General features: G+C 32.9%; 1 protein-coding gene across 2 annotated transcripts in view; it reads left to right on the forward strand.

Moving 5' to 3' along the window:
• The window catches only part of LOC135132793 (sodium-independent sulfate anion transporter-like), a 55,993-nt gene that overhangs the window by 19,284 nt on the left and 9,564 nt on the right, over positions 1-27,145 (forward strand). Inside the window, exons 1-4 of one of the 2 annotated variants that reach the window (XM_064060992.1) lie at positions 11-165; positions 9,517-10,012; positions 24,873-25,064; positions 25,441-25,661. In XM_064060992.1, coding sequence (XP_063917062.1) covers positions 9,598-10,012; positions 24,873-25,064; positions 25,441-25,661 — 828 coding nt within the window. In that variant the 5' untranslated portion in view covers positions 11-165; positions 9,517-9,597. Of the gene's footprint in view, positions 1-10; positions 166-9,516; positions 10,013-24,872; positions 25,065-25,440; positions 25,662-27,145 lie in introns of those variants that run through there. The other variant, XM_064060991.1, reaches the window with a different exon arrangement.

The raw sequence follows: 27,145 nt of genomic DNA on the forward strand, positions 1-27,145 counted from the left end.
GAAGAATGCCTTTGAAACGATAAGTGCGGTGACAAGGTCGAGAAATTATTGTTTTCGAGCTTGGCGTACCGGGAATTAATTACGGGTGTTGGAAAAGTGCGCTTTCACTGATCGACGACTCCCAATTAGGCGATTTAATGGCTGCGAGGAAAGAAGAAACCTTTCGTAAGTTAGAAGTTGGCTTAATTAGAAGAGTGACCTTTATGCGAAGAAAGTGCACTCTTAGGTTTTGCTTTTTTTGACAAATTTTGTTTAAGCGTCATTTCTTGAAACTTTCCAGTTTCGATAACAAAAGAGCGCTAAACTCAGTGCACCTGAACGTTGGAATCATAAAGTATTAATCTGAGCATTGTTTGATTCCGATGATGTAGGTGTAATTATCTCGGAAATAATACATGGGTGTATTTTTGGTCGGACGTCAGCAACCGTTACACAATAATGATGACTTCTGGATTTTTGTGACGATGTTTTTATTGTCATTTATGAACTATGAATCATATTTCGTGAGAAACTGGGGAGCAGAGGGGAATCGTCAACTTGAAGACTTTCCCGAGGTGTTTAAGATGCTTAAAAATACCCTCCAATCTACTTCAAGAAGTTGACGCTATTTCCGTAAAGTCAAACGTGACCCAAGCATCACGTCAATTTCAGTGTTTATTGATTTTTATGAGGTTATTTTTATAAGCTATAAATCAATGAATCAATGAAAACGACACTTACACAAATAATAAACAAATGCATTGTGTTGTTTACTGAGAAAACAGAAACAACAATAAAATTTTTATATCATCTTTTTATAGTTGCTTCTTTCCTAACATTTATGTAATTTTTTTAAGCGGTAAACAAAGTCAAAAAATGTAGTTGTTTTCATTTTTCAAATAACACCGACTTAAAGAATTACAATGAAGAAAGAGTGAAATCTATACTAATACAGGTTTTTCGGTATTTTTTCTTTCGTGGCACTCCATAAAGAGTTTGAGAATCTAACTTTGCTTTGATTCTAAAAATTATTTTTTTTTACTAAACGGCAAAAGATAATCGAATGGCACTTTAAAAATAAAATTATCTCTGCATTGCACCTTAGTGTAGGTCAGGTCAGGTTAGGTCAGCTCAGGTCAGGTTAAGTTAAGTCAGGTCAAGTCAGGCCAGGTCAGATTAGGCTAGGTCGGGCTTTAAAATGACAGGGAAATACAGAAGGTCTCCAAGATTCCTTCAAACTACTTCAAAAACCAAACACAAGACGTCCTCAAGATTTTTTCAAACTTCTTCATAAATAGAACACAAGAGGTTCCCGAGATTTTTCAAATTACCTCAAAACCAAGAAAAAGGATCCCCGAGATTCTTTCAAACTACTTCAAAAACCAGACACAAGGGGTCCGCGAGTGTTTTCAAATTTCTTCAAAAACAAAACAAAGGGTTTCCCGAGACTGCTCCAAACTACTTCAAACACAAAACACAAAGGGTCCTCGAGATTATTTTAAGCTTCTTCAACAACAAAACACAAAGGGTCCAGAGATTATTTCAAATTACTTCAAAAATAAGATCCACAGGGGTTACCGAAATTCTTTCAAACTATTTCAAAAACAAAACACAAAGGATCCCCGAGATTATTTTAAACTTCTTCAAAAACAAAGCATAAAGGGTTCAGAAATTCTTTCAAATTACTTCAAAAACAAGACCCACAGGGGGTTCCCGAGATTCTTTCAAGCTGCTTCTAAAACAAAACACAAAAAGTTCTAGAGACTTTTTCAAATTACTTCCAAAACCAGATACGAGAGGAACCCAAGATTCTTTCGCAGGAGTTCAAAAACAAAACACAAAGGGTTCCCTCGATTTTTTCAAATTACTTCAAAAACAAGACCCAAACTGGGTCCTCAACATTCTTGCAAACTACTTCAAAAAAACAAAATACAAAGAGATTATTTTAAACTTCTTCAAATACAAAACAAAAATAGTTCAAAGATTCTTTCAAATTACTTCAAAAACTAGGCACCAGAAATTCCCAAGATCTTTCGCAGTAGTTCAAAAACAAAACACAAGAGATTTCCTAGATTGTTTCAAATTACTTCAAAAACAAGACTTGCAGGTGATCATCAACATTGTTTCAAACTACTTCAAAAACAAAATACAAAGAGTCCTGAAGATTGTTTCAAATTGCTTCAAAAACCAGGCGCAAGAGATCCCCAAGATCTTTCGCAGTAGTTCAAAAAAAAACACAAGATGTTCAATAGATTATTTCAAATTACTTCAAAAACAAGACTCGCAGGTGATCCTCAACATTGTTTCAAACTACTTCAAAAACAAAATACAAAGAGTTCTGAAGATTCTTTCAAATTACTTCAAAAACCAGGCGCAAGAGATCCCAAGATTCTTTCTCACTAGTTCAAGAACAAAACATAAAGAGTTCCCGAGATTCTTTCAAATTACTTCAAAAACAATACTCGCAGGTGACCCTTAACATTATTTCAAACTACTTCAAAAACAAAATACCAAGAGTCCTGAAGATTCTTTCAAATTGCTTGAAAAACAATACACAGAAATATATCCGAGATTCTTTTAAACTTCTTTAAATACAAAACAAAAATGGTTCCAAGATTCTTAAAAATTACTTCAAAAACCAGGCGCAAGAGATCCCCAAGATTCTTTCTCACTAGTTCAAGAACAAAATATAAGGAGTTCCCGAGATTCTTTCAAATTACTTCAAAAACCAGACACCAGAAATCCCCAAGATCTTTCGCAGTAGTTCAAAAAAAAACACAAGAGGTTCAATAGATTATTTCAAATTACTTCAAAAACAAGACTCGCAGGTGATCCTCAACATTGTTTCAAACTACTTCAAAAACAAAATACAAAGAGTTCTGAAGATTCTTTCAAATTACTTTAAAAACCAGGCGCAAGAGATCCCAAGATTCTTTCCCACTAGTTCAAGAACAAAACATAAGGAGTTCCCGAGATTCTTTCAAATTACTTCAAAAACCAGGCACTAGAAATCCCCAAGATCTTTGGCAGTAATTCAAAAACAAAACACAAGAGGTTCCCTAGATTATTTCAAATTACTTCAAAAACAAGACTCGCAGGTGATCCTCAACATTGTTTCAAACTACTTCAAAAACAAATTACAAGAAGTTTTGAAGATTCTTTCGAATTGCTTCAAAAATAATACACAGAAATATACCCGAGATTCTTTTAAACTTCTTCAAATACAAAACAAAAATAGTGCAAAGATTCTTTCAAATTACTTAAAAATCAAGACCCCACAGGGGGTTTTCGAAATTCTTTGAAACTACTTCAAAAACAAAACACAAGAGGTCCTCAAGATTCTTTTAAACTACTTCAAAAACAAGACACTCAGGGGGTCCCCGAGATGCTTTCAAACTACTTCAAAAACAAGATACAAAGAATCCTGAAGATTCTTTCAAATTGCTACAAAAACAATACATAGAAATATACCGGAAATTATTTTAAACTTCTTCCAATACAAAACAAAAATGGTTCAAAGATTCTTTCAAATTACTTCAAAAACCAGGCGCAAGAGTTCCCCAAGATTCATTCTTACTAGTTCAAGAACAAAACATAAGTAGTTCCCGAGATTCTTTCAAATTACTTCAAAAACCAGGCACTAGAAATCCCCAAGATCTTTCGCAGTAATTCAAAAACAAAACACAAGAGGTTCTCTAGATTATTTCAAATTATTTCAAAAACAAGACTCGCCGGTGATCCTCAACATTCTTTCAAACTACTTCAAAAACAAAATACAAGAAATTTTGAAGATTCTTTCGAATTGCTTCAAAAATAATACACAGAAATATACCCGAGATTCTTTTAAACTTCTCCAAATAAAACAAAAATGGTGCAAAGACTCTTTCAAATTACTTAAAAATCAAGACCCCACAGGGTGTTTTCGAAATTCTTTGAAATTACTTCAAAAACAAAACACAAGAGGTCCTCAAGATTCTTTTAAACTACTTCAAAAACAAGACACTCGGGGGGTCCCCGAGATGCTTTTAAACTACTTCAAAAACAAGATACAAAGAGTCTTGAAGATTCTTTCAAATTGCTACAAAAACAATACACACAAATATATCCGAGATTCTTTTAAACTTCTTCAACTACAAAACAAAAATGGTTCAAAGATTCTTTCAAATTACTTCAAAAACCAGGCGCAAGAGTACCTCAAGATTCATTCTTACTAGTTCAAGAACAAAACATAAGTAGTTCCCGAGATTCTTTCAAATTACTTCAAAAACCAGGCACTAGAAATCCCCAAGATCTTTCGCAGTAATTCAAAAACAAAACACAAGAGGTTCCCTAGATTATTTCAAATTACTTCAAAAACAAGGCTCACAGGTGATCCTCAACATTCTTTCAAACTACTTCAAAAACAAAATACAAGAAGTTCTGAAGATTCTTTCCAATTGCTTCAAAAATAATACACAGAAATATACCCGATATTCTTTTAAACTTCTTCAAATACAAAACAAAAATGGTGCAAAGATTCTTTCAAATTACTTAAAAATCAAGACCCCACAGGGGGTTTTCGAAATTCTTTGAAACTACTTCAAAAACAAAACACAAGAGGTCCTCAAGATTCTTTTAAACTACTTCAAAAACAAGACATACAGGGGGTCCCCGAGATGCTTTCAAACTACTTCAAAAACAAGATACAAAGAGTCTTGAAGATTCTTTCAAATTGCTACAAAAACAATACACACAAATATATCCGAGATTCTTTTAAACTTCTTCAAATACAAAACAAAACTGGTTCAAAGATTCTTTCAAATTACTTCAAAAACCAGGCGCAAGAGTTCCTCAAGATTCATTCTTACTAGTTCAAGAACAAAACATAAGTAGTTCCCGAGATTCTTTCAAATTACTTCAAAAACCAGGCACTAGAAATCCCCAAGATCTTTCGCAGTAGTTCAAAAACAAAACACAAGAGGTTCCCTAGATTATTTCAAATTACTTCAAAAACAAAATACAAGAAGTTTTGAAGATTCTTTCGAATTGCTTCAAAAATAATGCACAGAAATATACCCGAGATTCTTTTAAACTTCTTCAAATACAAAACAAAAATGGTGCAAATATTCTTTCAAATTACTTAAAAATCAAGACCCCAGAGGGGGTTTTCGAAATTCTTTGAAACTACTTCAAAAACAAAACACAAGAGTTCCTCAAGATTCTTTTAAACTACTTCAAAAACAAGACAATCAGGGGGTCCCCGAGATGCTTCAAACTACTTCAAAAACAAGATACAAAGAGTCTTGAAGATTCTTTCAAATTGCTACAAAAACAATACACACAAATATATCCGAGATTCTTTTAAACTTCTTCAAATACAAAACAAAAACGGTTCAAAAATTCTTTCAAATTACTTCAAAAACCAGGCGCAAGAGTTCCCCAAGATTCATTCTTACTAGTTCAAAAGAAAAAACATAAGTAGTTCCCGAGATTCTTTCAAATTACTTCAAAAACCAGGCACTAGAAATCCCCAAGATCATTCGCAGTAATTCAAAAACAAAACACAAGAGGTTCCCTAGATTATTTCAAATTACTTCAAAAACAAGACTCGCATATAATCCTCAACATTCTTTCAAACTACTTCAAAAACAAAATACAAGAAGTTCTGAAGATTCTTTCGAATTGCTTACAATACACAGAAATATAGAAGAGATTCTTTTAAACTTCTTCAAATACAAAACAAAAATGGTGCAAAGATTCTTTCAAATTACTTAAAAATCAAGACCCCACAGGAGGTTTTCGAAATTCTTTGAAACTACTTCAAAAACAAAACACAAGAGGACCTCAAGATTCTTTTAAACTACTTCAAAAACAAGACACTCAGAGGGTCCCCGAGATGCTTTCAAACTACTTCAAAAACAAGATACAAAGAGTCTTGAAGATTCTTTCAAATTGCTACAAAAACAATACACACAAATATATCCGAGATTCTTTTAAACTTCTTCAAATACAAAAGATTCTTTCAAATTACTTCAAAAACCAGGCACTAGAAATCCCCAAGATCTTTCGCAGTAGTTCAAAAACAAAACAAAAGAGGTTCCCGAGATTCCTTCAAATTACTTCAAAATCAATATCCACTGGGGGTCCTCAACATCCTTTCAAACTAGTTCAAAAACAAAATACAAATAGTCCCCGAGATTCTTTCTAATTACTTCAAAAACAAAACCTACAGTGATTTTCAACATTATATCAATCTACTTCAAAAACAAAATACAAAGAGTCCTCGAAATTGTTGCAAATTGCTTCAAAAACAATACACAGAAATACCCGAGATTCTTTGAAACTTTTTCAAAAACACCTTTCGCACCAATTTAAAAACAAAACACAAGGGGTTCCCGAGATAATTTCAAATTACTTCAAAAACAAGATCCACTGGGGGTCCTCAACATCCTTTCAGTCCTCGAGATTCTTTCAAAACAAAAAGGGTTCAAAGATTCTTTCAAATTACTTCAAAAACTAGACTCACAGGGGCTATTCAAGATTCTTTCAAACTACTTCAAAAATAAAACACAAGAGTTCCCTAAGATTCTTTTAAACCACTTCTAAAGCAAGACCCACAGGGGGTTCCCGAGATGCTTTCAAACTACTTCAAAAACAACACACAAAAGGTACCCGAGATTGGTTTAAGCTTCTTCAAAATCAAGACCTGCAGGGGGTCCCAGAGATTCTTTCAAAACTACTTCAAAAACAAAATACAAGCAGACCCCGTGATTCTTTCTAATTACTTCAAAAACTAGGCACAAGAGATCCCTAAGATTCTTTCGCACCAATTCAAAAACAAAACAAAAGAGGTTCCCGAGATTCTTTAAAATTACTTCAAAAACAAGATCCACTGGGGGTCCTCAACATCCTTTCAGTCCTCGAGATTCTTTCAAAACAAAAAGGGTTCAAAGATTCTTTCAAATTACTTCAAAAAAGAGAGTCATAATGGGTATTCAAGATTCTTTCAAACTACTTCAAAAATAAAACACAAGAGTTCCCTAAGATTCTCTTCAACCACTTCAAAAACAAGACCCACAGGGGTTCCAGAGATGCTTTCAAACTATTTCAAAAACAAATTACAAGTGGTCCCCAAGATTCAAAAGCAAAACAGACACAGTCTCCGGAATTCTTTTAAATCACTTCAAAAACAAAACAAAGGATCCTGAAATTCTTTGAAAGTACTTCAAAAATAGACACAATGGATCCCCGAGATTCTTTCAAACTGCTTCAAAAACAAAATACAAGTGGTCTCCAAAATTCAAAAGCAAAACAGAAGCGGTCTCCGAGATGCTTTCAGATTACTTCAAAAACAAAACGAGGGATGCCGAAATTCTTTAAAACTACTTCAAAAACAGATACAATGGGTCCCCGAGATTCTTTCAAATTGCTTCAAAAACAATACACAAAAATTTCTCCGAGATTCTTTCAAATAATATCAAACACAAGACGTCACAGATCACGGGACTTTGTGATTCTTTCAAACTACTTCAAAAACAAAAGACAAGCGGTCCCTAATATTCTTCCAAATTACTTTAAAAACCTTGTCTTCATTAAGGCGAATCCTTACCTTTTTCACTTGTAATATCTTCGTTATTAACAGAGTTATTGCCATGAAATTTTAAATATAAATTGTCCACAAGTCACTCTTGATAACACATTAGCAGTTTTTTTAAACACAGTTTACTAGCATGATCCTTTTTAAAGCGTTTGTGAAATTTTTCATCACGTATTTTTAAAATTCATTATCGCAATTATTTCTGAAAATTTCGAAATGCGATTTTCACTACTGTTTTCAGCTTATTGTAAAATTCTAATTTTTTTCAAATTTTCAAAAATCGCGATATTTGAATGGGCGATTCTGGAAAAACGGTTGCAGTTATCGAAGAAATGTATATAGTGAAAAATCCCATTTTTGAAAAAATCGTCTAAAAATTTTCAAAAAATTCATTCCAGTGACTACTTCAAATATTGTTCAGTTTTGTTTTGGCAAGTGATAGCCCCGCCCACCCGCCCTCTATTTTTTTTGAAGATGTTATTTGCCAAAATCAGTCGTATCTTAGCAGGTATTAGCCCCGCCCACCTTTCATTCAGATAAAATGGGCGGAGTTAATTATATGTTCTTTTGTAAAGTGACAACCCTATACTATTTGATACAAAAAATGCATTTCTTATTTCAGAAGAAAAAAGAACGGGTAGGTGGGCGGGGCTAAGGTTAACTTTTTTTACAGTCTTTTATAAGCAGACAATACCAATAGCCCCTCCCATTCTTCATTGTATTGTGATTACTCGTAATACCGTTAATTATTCTCTTCAAATCCAAAGATTGTAAATCTACTTCTTATTTTGGCTTGTCAAAATAGAATCCAATTCCAATTTTACAATAAATAAAATAAGTCAGAGGAATGGAGAGAGAGTCAGAGGTGGGCGGGGCTGAGTAGCTTTTCTCAAATCACCAAATCCTCAAATCACTAAATCACCATGCTGAAAATAGTGGTGAAAACTGCATTCCGAAATTTCAATTGTAACTGAAAGAATTCAAACAGTACTAATAAATGACTTGTGGAGGTGCCTCAGGGTTCACACATTGAGCCATTTCTATTCTCCATTATATAAATGGTGTTAAGTCATGTAGTTGACCTTTCTGATTACTGTCATCTATTAAAAAATTCCAAGAAATTTTGCCAATACATATAATATTACTCTATGGTAGAAAAAGTTATAAACACAACAAACTGTTTTGGTGGACACATCCGCATTAAAAACGCTAACTTATAGATGGCCGCATTCTTCAATGTCTCGCTTCTCCAGTCTCCACTAGGAAAAAACTCTTCACTCTGTTCTTCGAAATACAATTAACTAGACAGAGCCGGTATTGTACGATTCAATCACGAAGCCTTCACCCGAAATACCGCTGTGTTAGTTGATGAATAAGAGAAAAAAAATGCATGCTGGGTATTACGTAACCCAAAACCACCGTGGCAGACCCATTTCTATTCAAGACCCAACTGTAAAATACCGAAACCATATGGTAAAAAGTGACCCCCAAATGGTTCCACAATAAACACAAAAGTGTCCACTTTGTCTATCATGTCAACAAAACTAGTAAAAACGTGCTTCAAACCCCAAACATGTCATCAGTTGCCTTGAAGTCAATTTTTCCCGAACCAACTGTCGTTCTTCAAACCCAAATCGTTTTGGAAATTGAACCCGTTTGGGAAAACCCAGAACTTATCCAACCAAATTACACAACCCACTACCAATTTGTTACATCACCTAGATTCTGGAACCGTCCGTCCCCAAAATTTAGACCAGCACGATTCAATTAACCCCAAAACCATGACCCATCCTCGCCAAAAGTACCCCTTGAGTAGTACCCCACCCTTGCATCTTTCACGTATTGCATCAGCTCCTCTTACACAACGCCACTTAACACTGACCGTGATATTTTTACCCCCCAGCACTCGCATAACACCTCTTTCACAACCCACCTCACTCTCTACTCTTTCTTCGTTCCAGACCCTCGCAGGACGATGCCGAACCAGCAGCAGAAACCCACGTAAACATGCCCCAATAACCCGACCTTCGTGACATAACACCATGACCAAATACAAAATGAACAACGACAGCGTTTCGACCACCGGTAGCCAGATCACGCTGACGTCATACATGGTGGGCGAAAACGTGGAGACGGACGAGGACGGCTCGACCAGGAGCAACCACGAGCACGCGAAAAAGGGGATGAACACCATTTTGGACCTGCCCCAGGAGAAGTACACGCAGAGGCGGTTCAGCGCGAGCGTGACCAGGGGGTTCGGGCAGTGGATCAAGGACAGGGCTCGGAGGGGCTGCACGAGGAAGTTGTTGTTTAAAAGAGTTCCTATTGTGACTTGGTTGCCGAAGTACAATGGCAGTGCTGCGGTGGCGGATTTTGTGGCGGGGTTGACGGTGGGGCTGACGGTGATTCCACAAGGGATCGCCTACTCGAATGTGGCGGGGCTGCCGCCGCAAATAGGTGAGTGGGGGTGGATGGGTTCAAATTGGACGACTATTAAAAGAATTAAAACAAAACGGAGAAATCTGCACAGTAATAATATGCTTGGAAAAGTCACACTGTAATTAGCAATGAGTCAGTGTTATTATAACTATTATTATTTTTTATTACTGTGGTAACACAATTTAGGTTCAACTGTATTTTTTGGCTTGTTTGTGACACGGGGAAAGTTTTGAAAATCAAATTGGCTACTTTCCAGAAGTATAATGTGTTATTATTTTTCTATCTGAGATTCCAAGAAAACATTAACAAAAAAATTAAAACTTAGAATACGTTGCAATATTTATTAACAGAACAAATTAGAAACTTTATTCTTATTACTACAAAACTTGCCGTTAAACATGGCCTTTATGGTGATTAAAGAAGGTCTAAAAATTTTCGAAATTTGTTTTTGTTTTTGAGATATTTTAAAAATTTGAATGTATCACAGAATTTTCAATGACTTTTTAGACAATTTTGACAAAAGTACAATTTTCAGTATGAAATGATCAAATTTTTTACTTTCATTTGAGCACTTTTAAAAATTGCTTAATGAAGTTGTTTGTGAATTTCAACATCCAAAAGTTATTCGACTTAATTCCCTCGAAAATTCGTGCCATTTTTTAGAATCGTCGAAATGAAATATAACAATTTTTGCGTTTTTTCGAACTTTGAACATCAAATCGAATATTTCTAAAATCTTGCTCCACGATCATTCACACGTCTTTTTTTTTCGAATTATGTCGTCGAGCAGTTTTGTAAATTTTTGGGCAACTTTTCCAAAAACTTGATTTTTCAAGGTTCCTTAGGAAATTTTGACACTTTCGAAAATTACCGGAAGAGGTTTTTTGTAAACTTCCAGATCAACATTTTGTTTTCAGCTTTGTTTCTTCCAAATTTTCATCATTTTTCGAGAATGAAATGTACAATTTTCCAATATGAAGTCTGGAATTTTTTTGGATTTTAAAAAATTTGACCATCAAACCGAACGTTTCGAAAATCTGGATCCCGAATTATAAACACGATTTTGAATCAGCTCGTCGAGATCTATATCCCAGATTTTCCTTCTCCAAAGGTTCAATTTTTCAGTACTCGATATTTTAAAATTTTTGACTTTTTTCTGAGCACCCTTGAAAATTACCCAAATGTTTTTTTTTAGAGATTTCAACAACCACAAGTTGTTTTCGGCTTTGTTTTTTAGTAAATTTTCAGCAATTTTGGAATTTTGGCAATTTTTTGGATTAAAAAAAATCGTCAAACCGAAGATTTCGCAAATCTTAATCCGATTCTAATAATAAACACTATATATTATTTGAATCAATTCAATTTTCAAGATTCCCCTTTTTTGAAATTTTTGACTTTTTTTTAATTTTTAGGCAACTTTCCACAAACCCGTTTTTTCTATGTTGCTCATCCCTTATGAATTTTTTGACGTTTTTTGGAACACTTTCGAAAAATACATGAAGAGATTTTTTTGTAACTTTCGACATCCACGAGTTGTTTTCTGCTTTCTTTTTCGCAATTTTCTACGGTTTTTCCAGAATGAAATTCGAAATTTTCCAATATTAAATATGGCAATTTTTTGGATTTAAAAAAAATGACCATCACACCAAAGTTTTCGCAAATCTTAATCCGGGATCATAAACACTATATATATTTTTAATCATCTCGTCAAGATTTATATCACAGATTTTCTTGTGTATTTATGGGCAACTTCTCCAAAAGTTCAATTTTTCAGGAGTCCCCTATTTTGAAATTTTTGACCTTTTTTCGAGCACCTTCGAAAATTACCTATGATTTTTTTGTAGATTTCGACAACCACAAGTCGTTTTTGGCTTTGTTTCTTGGCAAATTTCCAGCCGTTTTTATAAATTTTTAGGTAACTTTTCCAAAAAACAGGTTTTTCTATGTTCCTCATTCCTATATTTTTGGCGATATTTGGAACACTTTCGAAAAATACCTGAAGAGATTTGTTGTAACTTTCGACATCCACGAGTTGTTTTCAGCTTTGTTTTTCGCAAATTTCGACGGTATTTCTATTATGAAATACGAAATTTTCCGATATTAAATATGACAATTTTTTGGATTTAAACAAAATTACCATCAAACCGAATATTTCGAAAATCGTGATAAACACAATATATTTTTTGAATCAACTTGCCGAGATCTATGTCCCAGATTTTCTTGCGGATTTTTGGGCGAGTTCTCCAATAATTCAAAATTTCAATACTTTCTCATTTTGAAATTTTTAAACTTTTTCGAACACCTTCGAAAATTTCGTATAGAATTGTAGATTTCGACCTCGAGAAGTTATTTTCGGCTTCGTTTCTTGCGAAATTCCTACCAACTTTTCACAAATTCGTTTTTTCTATGAAATTTTGACGTTTTTTGGAACACTTTCGAAAAATACCTGAAGAGATTTCTTTGTAAATTTTGATATCCATGAGTTGTTTTCGGCTTTGTTTTTCGCAAATTTCGACAGTTTTTCTAGAATGAAATACGAAATTTTCCAATATTAAATATGGCAATTTTTTGGATTTTAAAAAAATTGACCATCAAACCGAAGATTTCGAAAATTTTGATCCTGGATGGCAAACACGATATATTTTTTGAAACTGCTTGTCGAGGTCTATGTCCCAGATTTTCTTGTGGAATTTTGGTCAACTCCTCAAATAATTCAACATTGAAAAAATAAAAAAAAAATCGTGAAATTCCTGCAATTTTTTATAATTGGACAGCGTCCTGAAGGTCCTTGATGTTTATTTGATTCGAAAACAATTTAAAAAACCCCTAGGGACCCTTCGATGCTTTGTTTTTGAAAAAAATAGAATCCCTTGACAGAAGAACATTATTAGCCCCGCCCACCCACCTTATCTCCTTTTCAGCGACTGATTTTATCCGATCTGAATGAAGTGAATGATCTTATACTGAACAGAAATAAAATTAGTCGTTAGAATAAGAAGTACTAGGATAAGAATGATTTTGGCAAATAACATATCTTCCAAGAAAATAGAGGGCGGGTGGGCGGGGCTAGTACTTAATAAGAAGAACATAATTATTTTTTGTGGATTTTTGGGCAATATTTCCAAAAGATCAATTTTTCATACTCCCTCATTTTGCAATTTTTGACTTCTTTTCGAGCAATTGTGGAAGTTACCTATAGAAATTTTTTTGTCGATTTCAATCTTCACAAATGATTTTTGGTTTTGTTTCTTGGCAAATTCCTATCATTTTTTGTCATTCGTCAATATAACAATTTTTAGGGTTTAAAAAATTATGTTATTATATATTTCGAAAATCTCGCTCCGGGTCATAAGCAGGCTATATATCTCGTCAAGTTCTATATCCCATATGTTTTTGTTGATTTTTAGGCAACTTTTCCAACGGTTTCAATATTCTCCTTTTATGAATTTTTTTCTTTTTTCTAGCATTTTCGAAAATTAACTAAAGAGATTTTTTTGTAGATTTCGAAGTCCAGAAGTCATTTTCGATTTCGTTTCTTTGAGAATTCCTGCCATTTTTCCATAATTGCCTAAAGAAATAAGACCATTTTTTGAATCTTGAAAAAATTTGACCCGGGATCAACACGCTGTATTTTTCGAATCATCTAGTCAAGATCTATATCCAAGAATTTCTTGTAAATTTTTAAGTGACCTTCCCAAAAGCTCGATTTTTCAATGTTTTTTACTCACTTCGGAGATTTTTGACGTTTTTTTGAGCACTTTCTAAAAATGTCTGAAGAAATTTTTTTGTAAATTTCGATATCCACGGCTTTGTTTTTCGCAATTTTTACGGTTTTCCGAGAATGAAATGCGAAATTTTCAGATATGACACTTTTTTGGATTTAAACAAAATTGCTATCAAACCGACTATTCGAAAATTGCCAAATTAAGTATGTTAATTTTTAGCATTTCTTAAAAATTTGACTATCAAACCCATTATTTCTAAAATCTTTTATCTTGCTCCGGAAAAATAAACACACTATGTTTTTCGAATTAGTTTATCGAGATCTATATCCTAGAATTTTTTGTAGATTCCTAGTAAATTTGTCCAAAATTTCAGTTTTTCAATATCCGCTTATGAAATTTTTGACTTTTTTCCACATTTTTGAAAATTATATAAAGAGATTATTATGAATACTCCACAAGTTATTATCGATTTTATTTTCTTCATATGAAATATGACAATTTTTTGAATTTTTAAAAAAATTGGATAATCAAGCCGAATTTTTAGCAAATTTTGCTCCGGGATCGTTAACACGGTCTATTTTTCGAATCATCTCATTGAGATCTATAGCCCAGAATTTTCTGTAAGTTTTTAGGCAAATTTTCCAAACTCAATTTTTCAATGTGACAAATGAAATGAAATTTTTGACGATTTTTGGAATACTTTCGAAAATTACCTAAAGAAATGTTTTTGTAAATTTTGGGTTTCAACCTCCTTAAGTTTTTTTCGGTTTAGTTTCTTCGCATATTCTCAATTTTTCCAGAATCGCCAAGTGAAAAATGGTAATTTTTAGGATTTTTAAAAAATGAGACTCAAATCGGACATTTCGAAAATCTTGTTCTTGTACAATAAACACACTATATTTTTGGAATCAGCTCGTCGAGATCTGCATCCAACTATTTTTATGGAATTTTTTCGAAAGTTCAGTTTTTCAATATAAAATTTTTAACTTTTTCAACGCATTTTCGAAAATTAACTAAAAAAATCGTGTTGTATCGTTAAAAAAATTGACCATCAAACCGGGTATTTTAACACGCTTTATAGCCCATAACTTTTGTAAATTTTTAGGCAACTTTTCCAAAATTTCCTTTATGAAATTTTTGACGTTTTTTGGAATATCTTGGAAAATTATATACCGAAAAAGATTTTTTTTGTAAATTTCGAGTTGTGACCAACCTCCACAAGTTCTTTTTGGCTTTATTTCTTCACAAATTCTTATTATTTTTCCAGAATCACCAAATAGAATATAGTAACTTTTAGATTTTTTTTTTAAATGTAGGCATCAACTGAACATTTCGAAAATCTTGCTCTGGGATCATAATTGCACTCTATTTTTCAAATCATCTCGTCGAGATACCTATATATCATTTTTAGGCAACTTTTCCAAAAGTTGAAATTTTCAATACTACTCGTTTATGAAATTTTTTACTTTTTCCAAGGACCTTCGAAATTTGTTTTCTTTTTTGTAGATTTCAACCTCCACAAGTTCTTTTTGGCTTCGTTTTTTCGCAAATTTTTACCAATTTTCCAGAATCACGAAATGAAATTGGTCAATTTTTAGGATTTTTTAAAAATTTCACTATCAAACCGGACATTTCGAAATTCTTGTTCCGGGACCATAAACACACCATGTTTCTCAAATCAGATCGCGAGATCTATATGCCAAAATTTGTTTTGGATTCTTGGCCAACTGTTCCAAAAGTTAAGTTTTTTAATATTCCCTTATGAAATTTTTTACTTTTTTTAGCATTTTCGAATATTATGTAAAGAAATTTGTTGTATTTTGTCCTCACAAGTTATTTTCGATTTCATTTCTTCGAAAATTCCTACCATTTCTCCAGAATCACCCGCTTGAAATGTCAATTTTTTGAGTTTTTAAAAATTTGATAATCAAACCGAATATGTACTTGCTCTTGCTCCGGAATCATTAACACGCTTTATTTTTCGAATCATCTCATTGACATCTATATCCCATAATTAATTTTTATAAATTTTTAAACAACTTTTCCAAACTCGATTTTTCAATGTTAAAAACGAAACGAAATTTTTGACGTTTTCTCGAATATTTTTGAAAATCACCCAAAGACTTTTTTTTATAAATTGCGAGTTCCGACATCGACAAGTTCTTTTCGGCTTTGTTTTTTCGCAAGTTTTTACTATTTTTCTATAATCGCCAAAAGAAATTTGTAATTTTTTAGGATTTTAAAAAAATTTTACCATCAAAACGGAAATTTCGAAAATATTGTACCGGAACAATAAACGCACTATATTTTTCTAATCAGGTGGTTAAGATTTATATCCCAGAAGTTTTTGTGGATTCTCAGTCAACTTTTTCAAAATCCTCTTATGAAATTTTTCACTTTTTTCGAGCTTTTTCGAAAACTATGTAAAGAGATTTTTTTTGTGCATTTCATCCTCACAAGTTATTTTCGATTTCATTTCTTGGAAAATTCCTACAATTGCTCTAGAATCGCCTGTATGAAATATGGAAATTTTTTGAGTTTTTAAAAAATTTGATAATCAAACCGATATTTTGAAAATTTTGCTCCGTAAACACACTATACTTGTCGAATCAGCTCCTCGAGAGCTATATCCCAGGATTGTTTGTAGTTTTTTAGGCAACTTTTTAAAAGTTCAATTTTTCAATGAAATTTTTGACTTTTCTCAACATTTTCAAAAATTGCCTAAGAACATTTTTTTGTTTGTATATTTCAACCTTCGCAACTTATTTTCAATTTTGTTTATTCGAAAATTCCTAAATTCTTTTCACAATCGCCCATATGAAAATATGGCAATTTTTTGAATTTTTTAAAAACCCAATATTTAAAAAATTTTGCTCCGGAATAATTAACACGCTTTATTTTTCCGATCATCTCATCGAGATATACATCCTAGAATATTTTGTAAATTTTTAGACAACTTTTCCAAACTCTCGATTTTTCAGTGTGAAAAATGAAATGAAATTTTTGACGATTTTTCGAATACTTTTGAAAAGTACTTAAAGAAATTTTTTTTGTAAATTCCGATTTTCGACCTCCATCAGTTCTTTACGACTTTATTTATTCGCATATTTTCACCATTTTTTTCAAAATCGCCAACTGAAATATGGAAATTTTCAGTTTTTTTTTTTTTTAATTATCAAATCGGACATTTTTAAAATCTTGTTCCAGTGCAATGAACACATTATATTTTTAGAATGAGCTCTTCCAAACCTGTATAAGAATTTTTTGTAAATTTTTACGCAATGGAAAATTTTTGAATTTAAAAAAAATTGACTATCAAACCGAATATTTTGAAAATTTTACCCCGAAATAATTAACACTTTATTTTTGAATCATCTCGTCCGGTTGTATAGCCCAGAATTTTCTGTAAATTTTTAAACAACTTTTCCTAAATTTCTCTTATGAAATATTTGACGTTGTTTCGCACACCTTCGAAAATGATCTAGAGATTTTTTTTTGAAAATTTTCATCTCGTCGAAATATGTGTTACAATTTTTTTGTGTAAATTTTTAGGTAGTTTTTCCAAAACTTCAAATTTCCAATACTCCCTCGTTTTGACATTTTGTACCTCGTTTCGACCACCTTCGAAAATTAATCCTAGAAATTCTTTGAGTTCATTTCAACCTCCAGAAGTTGTTTTTGGCTTCGTTTCTTTGCAAACTGCTATCATTTTTCCAAAATCGCCAAATGACATATGATTATTATCATATTTCGAAAATCTTGCTCCAGGATCATTTTCATGTTTATTTCACGAATCATCCCGTCGAGTTTCATATCCCAGAATTTTTTGCAAATTCTTAGTCAACTTTTTCAAAATTTCCATTCGGTGTGAAAAATTAAATGAAATTTTTGACGTTTTTCCGAATACCTTCGAAAATTACGTAAAGCGATTTTTTTGTAAATTGCTGCACAAGACTTTGTTTCTTCGCAAATTTTTACAATTTTTCTAGTTTCGCCAAACGAAATGTCAATTTTTACGATTTTTTTTTTAAATTTGAATACCAAACCGAACATATGGAAAATTTTGCTCCAGAACACTAAACACACTATATTTTTCGAATCAGCTCGTCGAGATATATCCTAGAATTATTTGTGAATTTTTAGGCAACTTTTTAAAAAGTTGAATTTTTCAATGAAATTTTTCCTTTTTCCGGCATTTTCGAAAACTGCTTAATAAAATTTGTTTGTATATTTCGACCTCCACAAGTTATCTTCAGTTTTATTTCTTCGAAAATTTCTACAATTTTTTCACAATCACCCATATGAAAATTTGGCAATTTTTTGATTTTTTTTGTTAAATTTGGCTATCAAACCGAATATTTCAAAAATTTTGCCCCGGAATAAGTAACACGCTTTATTTTTCGAATCATCTCGTCGAGATCTATAGCCTAGAATTTTTTAGAAGTTGTCATTAAGTAAGTTTTGTTTTGTACCAGGTGTACTGGACTTGAGACCTCCATTTTAATTATGGCGACCTTGACAGTTTTTAAGTACAAGTATCTTACATAAAAAAGTTGTAGATGTGTAAACATATACTGAGTGCTTTAAAACATACAACTTCGGTGTGTATCTTCCAAACCGTTGGAACACCCTGTATAATATTCCTATAATAGACCACATGTTCAAAATACCGAGACAGCAATAAAAAACGCGATCAAAACCAGCCATGAATTTTTGAAAATTTGTCTTTGATAGAATTGTCGTCTTAAGTGATTTATCATCAATTTGAAAGTAGGATTGAAAATGCAACGATCAAAGACAAACCTTCTAAAATCCAGGGCTCCGTCTGACCGTGTTTTTATTGTTCTCTCCATAGTTTAACAAATTAGTAATGTGAATGTGGAATTCCAGAATTAAAGCGTCAGCTATCCTTTGTTCAATGGTTAGAACATGAAGTGTTGCATTTTTATTGTTTCTTTTATTTTTATGTCTGAAATAAAATCGCAAAACACAATTGGCAATATTTATTTCGTAAAAAACTGGACTGACCTACATCACGATGTTTTATCTTGTCTTCAAAAATAAACACATATAATACACACGTCACACGAACTAACAGTTTTTTTTTTTTAATTTGATGTAAGCAGACTACAAAGCAACAAAAACTAGTAGTTTACAAAACTCTTTTATTGTGTCTGTGTTGTTAACACACAATAAAGCGCAGTGTTCCCATAATTTCGCTTGTCCTACCTACGTCTAGGTGTGGATTTTCGTATCTCGATGTAAATCTGAAGCTTTACAAGACGTAACTTACCAACATTAATCTGTTGTGACGTCAAAGACTAGTTTTTCCAAAGCGGTTATTACCGTCAGCTTTTTATTTCTCCATTTCTCCAAAGCCAGCCGGACGCCAAAAAAACCTTGCTTGTTTTATTTACCACCGGCCCATGCCACTTTTATCAGATTGGCAATTACGTGTGGCAGCAAATAAATAAATAAATAATTGACTAACTGATGCAGCATTTAATTCGTAAATGCATTCGAGCACAATTTACCGGAAGCAAATAAACACAATACGTCAAATATAGTGTTAGTCATGGATACATTCACCTGCACTTTGCACTTTTACAGGTAAGCTGACACAAATTGCTATGCTAATTCTGATGGGAAAAAAATAGTAAATTGAATGTGGATAAAAACTTCTATCATCTTTCAGGCTGGTTATTATCAGGAGATATTCACGCAAAAAAGAATGTAAATAAATAAAAGTGAGTCAGACATTCTTTTGAGTGATTGGGTGTTGGTTGTCTGATAATCCACCCACAAAGAGTTGTTGATAGATTGTGGTGCTTAATTATTGGCGAATATTGGAATATTTTGGAGTGCCAATAAACCAGAAGCCATTAGTCTTGCGTAATGCATAAATAATTTTTTAAATATCAGGAGAACCAATTAAATACCCATTAGGTGTTTATCGGTCGATTTAACTGTGGGTTTGTTATTTATTACAGGGTGTTTTAACGGTCCGATGATGCAGAATTAGTTTTCACTTTTACGGTGGAATGCACTAGCTAAAAGCATTTTTTATTATACAGGGTGTCCCACGGGTTCACACACTTGTGTCCTGCTGAAGACGAATTTTAAGGCAACTTTTCGACAAGCTCGGTTTTTGAAATTTCCTCACTTGCGAAATTTTTGACACTCAATTTGACAAAAATTAGGATATTGAAAATTCTAAATACCGGAAAATCAAAAATTCAATGAAGCAAATATTCCAAAAATCAGAAATTGAACAAACAAAATTTCAAAAATAAGTCGGAAGGTCCAAAAATTAAAAATTGAGAACTCAAGAAATCAAAAATCAAAAACTAGATTAATTAAAAATCTAAAAACAAATCAAAAAATCGAAAAATAAATGAAAATCCAAAAACTGAAGAACGGGAAACTGAATAATCGAAAATTCAAAAAACCAGTAATCGAAAATTCCAAAAGTTGAAAATTTTAAAAAACGAACAACTGAACAATTTAAAAATCTGGAAATCAAAAAAGAAAAAATTGATGATTCGAAAAATCGAGAACTCAAGAAATCAAAAGGTTGAAAAGTAAAAATACTGAAGTGTCTAAAAACTGAAGAATGGGAAAATCGAATTATCGAAAATTCAAAAAATCAGGACCTAATCGAAAATTTGTAGAATCAAAAATTCGAAACACCGAAAATTTGAAAAAACGAAGCTATGAAAAACTGAAAAATCGGGAACATAAAAATGAAACAAATCGATAATTCTCATATCGAAAATTCGATGCATCAAATTCTTATTTGAACAATGAAAATCCGAAACATCGGAAAACCGAAAATTAGAAAATCTAAAAATCGGAAACCGAAAAATGGAAACTTTGAAAAATCGAGAACTCATGAAATCAAAAAGTCGGAAAAGTACAAATATTGAAAAGTCTAAAAACTGAAGAATGAGAAAATTGTATAATTTTAAATTAAAACATCCATAATCGAAAATTCGAAATCGAAAATTTGAAAAAACAAAAAATTGAAAATTTGAAAAATCAAAAACAAACAAATTGATAATTCGAAAAATGAGAATCCGAAAAATGGAAAAACCGAAAATTCGAAAAATCGGAATATCGAAAAGTGGAAAGTTCGAAATTCGAAAAATCGAGAAAAAATCAAAAGGTCGAAAGATAAAAAACTTGAAAAGTTTAAAAACTGAAGAATCAGAAAATTGAATAATCGAAAACTCAAAAAATCAGTAGTCGAAAAACCGAAAATTTGAAAAAACGAAAAATTGAAAAATCGGAAAATAAAAAAAGAAACAAATTCGAATATCGAAAAATCGATCCACCCAAAGTCAGAACTAGAAAAATCGGAATATCGAGAAAAAATCAAAAAATTGAAAAATAAATAAAAAAATTCGAAAAATCGAAAAATAGTAAAATCGGTAAATCAAAAAAGAAACAAATTGATAATTTGAATAACGAAAAACCGATGCATCAAATATTCAAATAATGAGAAAGGACGAAAAAGGATGAAAAGAACGAAAAGAACGAAAAAGGACGACAAAGGATGAAAAAGGATAGTAAGGACGAAAGAGGACGAAAAGGACGAGAAGGATGAAAAATTACGAAAAAGGATACTAAGGACGAAAAAGGACGAAAATGGACGAAAAACGACGAAAAAGGTTAATAAGGACGAAAAAGGATAATACGGACGAAAAAGGACGAGAAGGACGAAAAAAGACGAAGAAGGACGAAAAATGACGAAAAGGACGAGAAAAGACGAAAAATAACGAAAAGGGACGAAGAAGAACGCAAGAGGACGAAAAAGGATAATTAGGACGAAAATGACGAAAAAGGACAAAAAATGACGAAATAGGACGAAAAAGGATAATAAGGACGAAATAGAATAATAAGGACGAAGGACGAAGAGGGACGAAAAAGGACGAAAAGACGAAAAATGACGAAGAAGGACGAAAAGGACGAGAAAAGACGAAAAATAACGAAAATGACGAAAAAGGAGGACAAAGAACGAAGAAGGACAAAAAAGGATAATTTGGACGGAAAGGACGAAAAAGGACGAAAAAGGATAATAAGGACGAAAAAGTACGAAATAGGATAATAAGGACTAAGAAGGACGAAGAAGGACGAAAAAGGATAATATGGACGAAAAAAGACGAAAAGGACGAAAAAGGATGAAGAAGGACGAAAAAGAACGAAAAACGACGAAAAAGAATAATAGGGACGAAAAAAGATGGAAAGGACGAAAAAAAACGAAAAAGACGACAAAGGACGACAAGGACGAAAAAGGACGAAGAAGGAAGAAAAAGAACAAATAAGGACGAAAAAGGACGAAAAAGGATAATATGGACGAAAATGGACAGAAAGGACGAAAAGGACGACAAAGGACGAAAAGGACAAAAAAAAAAGAAATATGACGCAAAAGGACGAAAAAGGTAGAAGAAGGATAATAAGGACGAAAAAGGACGAAAAATTATAATAAGGAAAACTGGAAAATCAAAAATTCGAAAATCGAGATTTCGAAAAATCTTAGAAACGAAATATAGAAAAAAACGAAACATCGAAAGTCTAGTAACCGAAAATTCTAAAATCGAAAAGTCGAAAAATGGGAAAATTGAAGAATCGAGAAATTGAAATAAAAAAAATTGAAAGTTGGAATAGCGAAAAGTCGAACACTCGTAATTTGGAAAATTGAAAGTTTGAAAAATGGAAAATTTGAAATTTCGAAAAATTGAAAGTTGAAAAATAAAAAATTCGACGAATCAAATATTCGAAAATTCGAAAATTGAGAAAACGGAAATTTGAAAAATCAGGAAGTCGAAAAACTGACAAAGGACGGAAAAGGACGAGAAGGACGAAAAATGACGAAGAAGGACGAAAAACGTATAATAAGGACGAAAAGGGACGAAGAAGGAAGAAACGGGATAATAAGGACGAAAAGGGCAAAAAAGGACGAAATAAGACAATAAGGACGAAGAAGGACGAAAAAGGACGAGAAGGACGAAAAAGGACGCAAAAGGACGAAAACGACGATAAAAGACGAAAAAGTTAGAAAAAAGATAATACGGACGAAAAAGGATAATAAGGACGAAAAAGGACGACAAAGGCCGAAAAGGACGAAAAAGGACCAAAAAGGACGAATAAGGACGAAAAAAGACGAAAAATTATAATAAGGAAAACTGAAAAATCAAAAATTCGAAAATCGAGATTTCAAAAAATCTTAGAAACGAAATATAGAAAAAAATGAAATTTCGAAAATCTAGTAACCGCAAATTCTAAAATCGAGATTTCAAAAAATCTTAGAAACGAAATATAGAAAAAAATGAAATTTCGAAAATCTAGTAACCGCAAATTCTAAAATTGAAAAGTCGAAAAATGGGAAAAATTGAAAAATCGAGAAATTTAATTTAAAAAATTTGAAAGTTAGAATGGCGAAAAGTCGAAATTGAAAGTTTTGAAAAATGGAAAATTGAGAAATCAAAAATTCGACGAATCAAATATTCGAAAATTCGAAAATTGAGAAAACGGAAATTTGAAAAATCAGAAAGTCGAAAAACTGAAAAATCGAGAAACGAAGAAGCAAAAAGTAAAAAAATTGAACACTCGGATTTCGGAAAATGAACGATTCTAAAATAGAAAAGTCGAAAAGCCGAAAATGGAAATTCCAAAAATCGAAAAACTCTCAAGAAATCCAGTGATCTAAATCGAAAAGTCGAAATACCGAAAATCGAAAAATCCTAGGAACAAAATATCAAAAGTTGAATAATTTAAAATTCTAAACTCCAAATTTGAAAATTAGAATATTGAAAAATCGAACATTGGAAATTTCGAAAAGTGAAAATTCTCAGTATCGAAAAATCGAGAAATGGAGAAGCGAAATGTAAAAAATTGAAAATTGGAATTTTGTAAAATGAACAAATCGAAAATCAAAAATTCGAAAAACCGAAAAAGGAAATTTCAAAAATCGAAAAAAACTCTGAAAATTGAAAATCCAATGTTCGAAAAGTCGAAAATTCGAAAATATAAAAATCGAAAATTCCAAGAAACGAAATATTAAAAGTCGAATAATCTAAAATTCCAAACTTGAAAAATCGTTAAGTCGAAAAATGGACAAATTGAAAAATCCTGACATCGAAATTAAGAAGTTTGAAAATTAGAACATCGAAAATTCGAAATATCGAAAATCGAAAGTAAAATAATCAAAATACGCTGAATCAAAATAATAATCGAAAAATCTAAAATTGCAGAAACGAAAATTCCAAAAATCGGAAAGTCGAAAAACTGAAAAATCGAAAATAGGCATTCCAAAAATCAAAAAAAAAATTGAGAAATCGAAAATCCAGTGACATAATGTTTGAAATGAAAATCTAAAAATCAAAAATGGAAAAACCGAAAATTCAAAAATTTGAAATCGAAATTTTGAAAAATCGAAAAGTCCAAGAAACGAAATATAGAAAGTCGAATAACCGAAAATTCTAAAATCGAAAAATCGAAAAGTGGAAAAATTGAAAAATTGAAAAATCGATAATGAAGTTAAAAAATTGAAAATCAGAGTATCGAAAAATCGAAAATTCGAAAAACCCAAAGTGAAAATCCCAAATAAACCAGAAATGCAAGAGTATCTTACCTTATAACATTTACAAAATTTGACAACAATCGGTGCAGTAGTTTCGGAGATTACATGTCTAACTATTTCGTATTCTCGGGGTCATGAAACGTCGAGAAAACATAAAAGTATCTAGTCACCCGATGCACTCGATTAGAATACTTCCTTAGCTTACTTTCGAGAAGTAAAAATTCCAGAAAACTGGAATAACATGGCAACGTCGCAGTGAAATTTAAAAAAGAAATTGTGTAAAAATATATAGGGTGCTCTAAGTCAAATTACTGGAAACTTTTGAGGTTTTTTCCAGACGAGTCAAGCATAATTTTTGGTGCGCTTTTAGCGCCTAGTTTCGGCTAATTAACTATCCATTATCAGGTCAGGGTCAAGTTCGAACGCCATTGGTAATTCAGAATAGGTTTTTCAATTTTCGCCATTTTTAATTACTCATGAATTACTGAAATTTTGTACATTTTTGAAAATTTTTAAAAAATTTTGACCCATTTGTGCGGATTATAAAGTGACTTTATCCACTCTCCTCCAGGTTTATACTCCTCCTTCATGGCCTGCTTCGTCTACACCATTTTCGGCAGCTGCAAGGAAGCCCCCATCGGCCCCACCGCCATCGCCGGTCTCCTAACCCGCGAAAACAACCACGGCTTCGGCGTCAGCGGCGCCGTCTTACTCTGCTTCCTCAGCGGCTGCGTCGAGTTCCTCATGGGTCTCCTCCAACTAGGTAGGTAAATACGCTAGACCAGCACTCGATAACAACCAAAGAGGAAAGAAATTTAAGGTAAACCGCTAGTACCACTTGGTATTTGCGAAATCCTTGCGTTAAAATGTATATTACTGATGACCTCCTCGCCGTTGAATTTGCCAATGTTTATCTTGTGTGGTCGCTATTAAATGGGCAAATGGTCTGCGTTTATTATCACCGGTAATAGTAGTGCGTAGTAGTACCCGAATTGAGGACAGCGGAGCGCGGTTTCGCCCTCAAGCGCTCGTCGGTACCACTCGAGGAGCGCCTTTTGTCACCCGTACCGCCACTATTTTCTCTACGAATGCAACAAGGCTATTAATACTCCTGACCTAATAACAACTTTTTTCTTCAGGCTTCCTGATCGACTTCATATCAGGACCGGTCTCGATCGGGTTTACGTCAGCGGCGGCCATCATCATCGCCACTACCCAAGTCAAAGACGTGCTCGGTTTGAGCTACCCCGGGGGCAAATTCCTGCAAGTTTGGGAGCAGATCTTCGAGCACATCACCGAGACCAGGCTCTGGGACTGCATCCTGGGGCTGTCGTGCATGGTGGTCCTGCTGATCCTGCGGGTAAGTGTCCTTGGATGCAATGACGCCTACTATGATCAGTTATATAACGGAGACAGCTGCTTTTTGCTCGGTTTCCCTGATGCATTAAAAATGGGCCGATAATTAATACGCTTTATTGTTACTAATTGCGCCGATCTCTTCCTGATTTCGAAATCGCGAAGTTGCTATTATTCACCGGGATTTTATGCACAGTCGGATTACGAATGTGGCGGCCTTCAGGATTAAGTTCAGTGGGTTTTGGACGAGGTACTTCCCAAAAATTGGAAAAAAGCGCGCTAGTGGCAGGTGCAGCGTTGTGGTGCTGAGTTGACAGAATTCGGGCAAAAAGCGGAGTGGAGAATTGATTTCTTGGCACTTTGTTGTTGTTGTTGTTGTTTAAATTATTTTATCTGCGGTTTTTGCAGGGTTTCGTAACTGCGATGGGCGGGAAAGTGTCTATTGAGAAATAAATTATTTTTAAAAATTACCGGTGTGCACTATTGCAATGGAGCGGAACACGGTGTCGACGGCTTCTAAAAATGGTGAAACGCGCTTGTAGCGTAATCTCGGTTGTTTAGTTGTTAGTCAGATGAGTCTAACGGGTAATGGCAGGTAAAGTCGGTGAATATTAATCTGGACGATATAATCCGATATTCTTGCATTGAAACTGAGGCCATGTTATCAACATTGGCGTGCGTGTGGGAAAGTCGCATTTAATGTGAAACAGTAACAACTGAGAGGTCCATACGTGACTTTCAAAATTAGATACAACGCTGGTCCAAGGACCAAGACAAGTACTGTGGTATTGACAGTGGAACACATAAAACCGTTTTAAACATATATTTTTATTTTTCGGAATATTTTAATTAAATATGAAAAATATACCACATCACATAGAAAAAAGTCAAAGACCAAAGTTTGAAATTCCGATGCGACGTTGCCACGTTATTCCAATTTCCTTGATGTTTTTGGCAATGATTCACAAAAAAATTGTATTAGGGTTATTTTTAAAATCTGTCCACAATATTTTGTTGATAAATAAAGGCAAAAAATGTTATTACATATTACAATTTTATCTTATTCTATTTTTTTGTTTTATTTCCTTTTTCTTAAGTATTTTCTATGTTTAAAGTTGATAGTTCCCCTGCGATTTTTTACTTTTTAAGAGACACATCGACTTACTAGAAAAATGAGAACAAAAAATTTAAAAGAAATATCGATTTTTGAAAGTTGGAAAGTTTCAGATTTTTTTATAAACATGTATTAATATTTAATATAATTGATGCCACAAGAAAATGCGTTTTTGTTTTGTTTTACAATTTTTCGTTCTTTATTTCCAATTTTTAGATTTTTCCAAGTTTTCATTTTATCATTTTAATTTTTCAGTTGTACATTTCGCAATTTTTCCATTTTTTACTTCCCGAGCGTGTGGTGAAGAAGTATAGTAATCGAGTCCGAGGACGAATTGCTACTTTCATATTTTTATTCGAAAAGTTGAAAAATCG

Source organism: Zophobas morio, unplaced genomic scaffold (genome assembly GCF_036711695.1).
Source record: "Zophobas morio isolate AGI-343-1 ecotype UQ-CSIRO unplaced genomic scaffold, CSIRO_AGI_Zmor_V1 ptg000021l, whole genome shotgun sequence".
NCBI classification, from domain to species: domain Eukaryota; kingdom Metazoa; phylum Arthropoda; class Insecta; order Coleoptera; family Tenebrionidae; genus Zophobas; species Zophobas morio.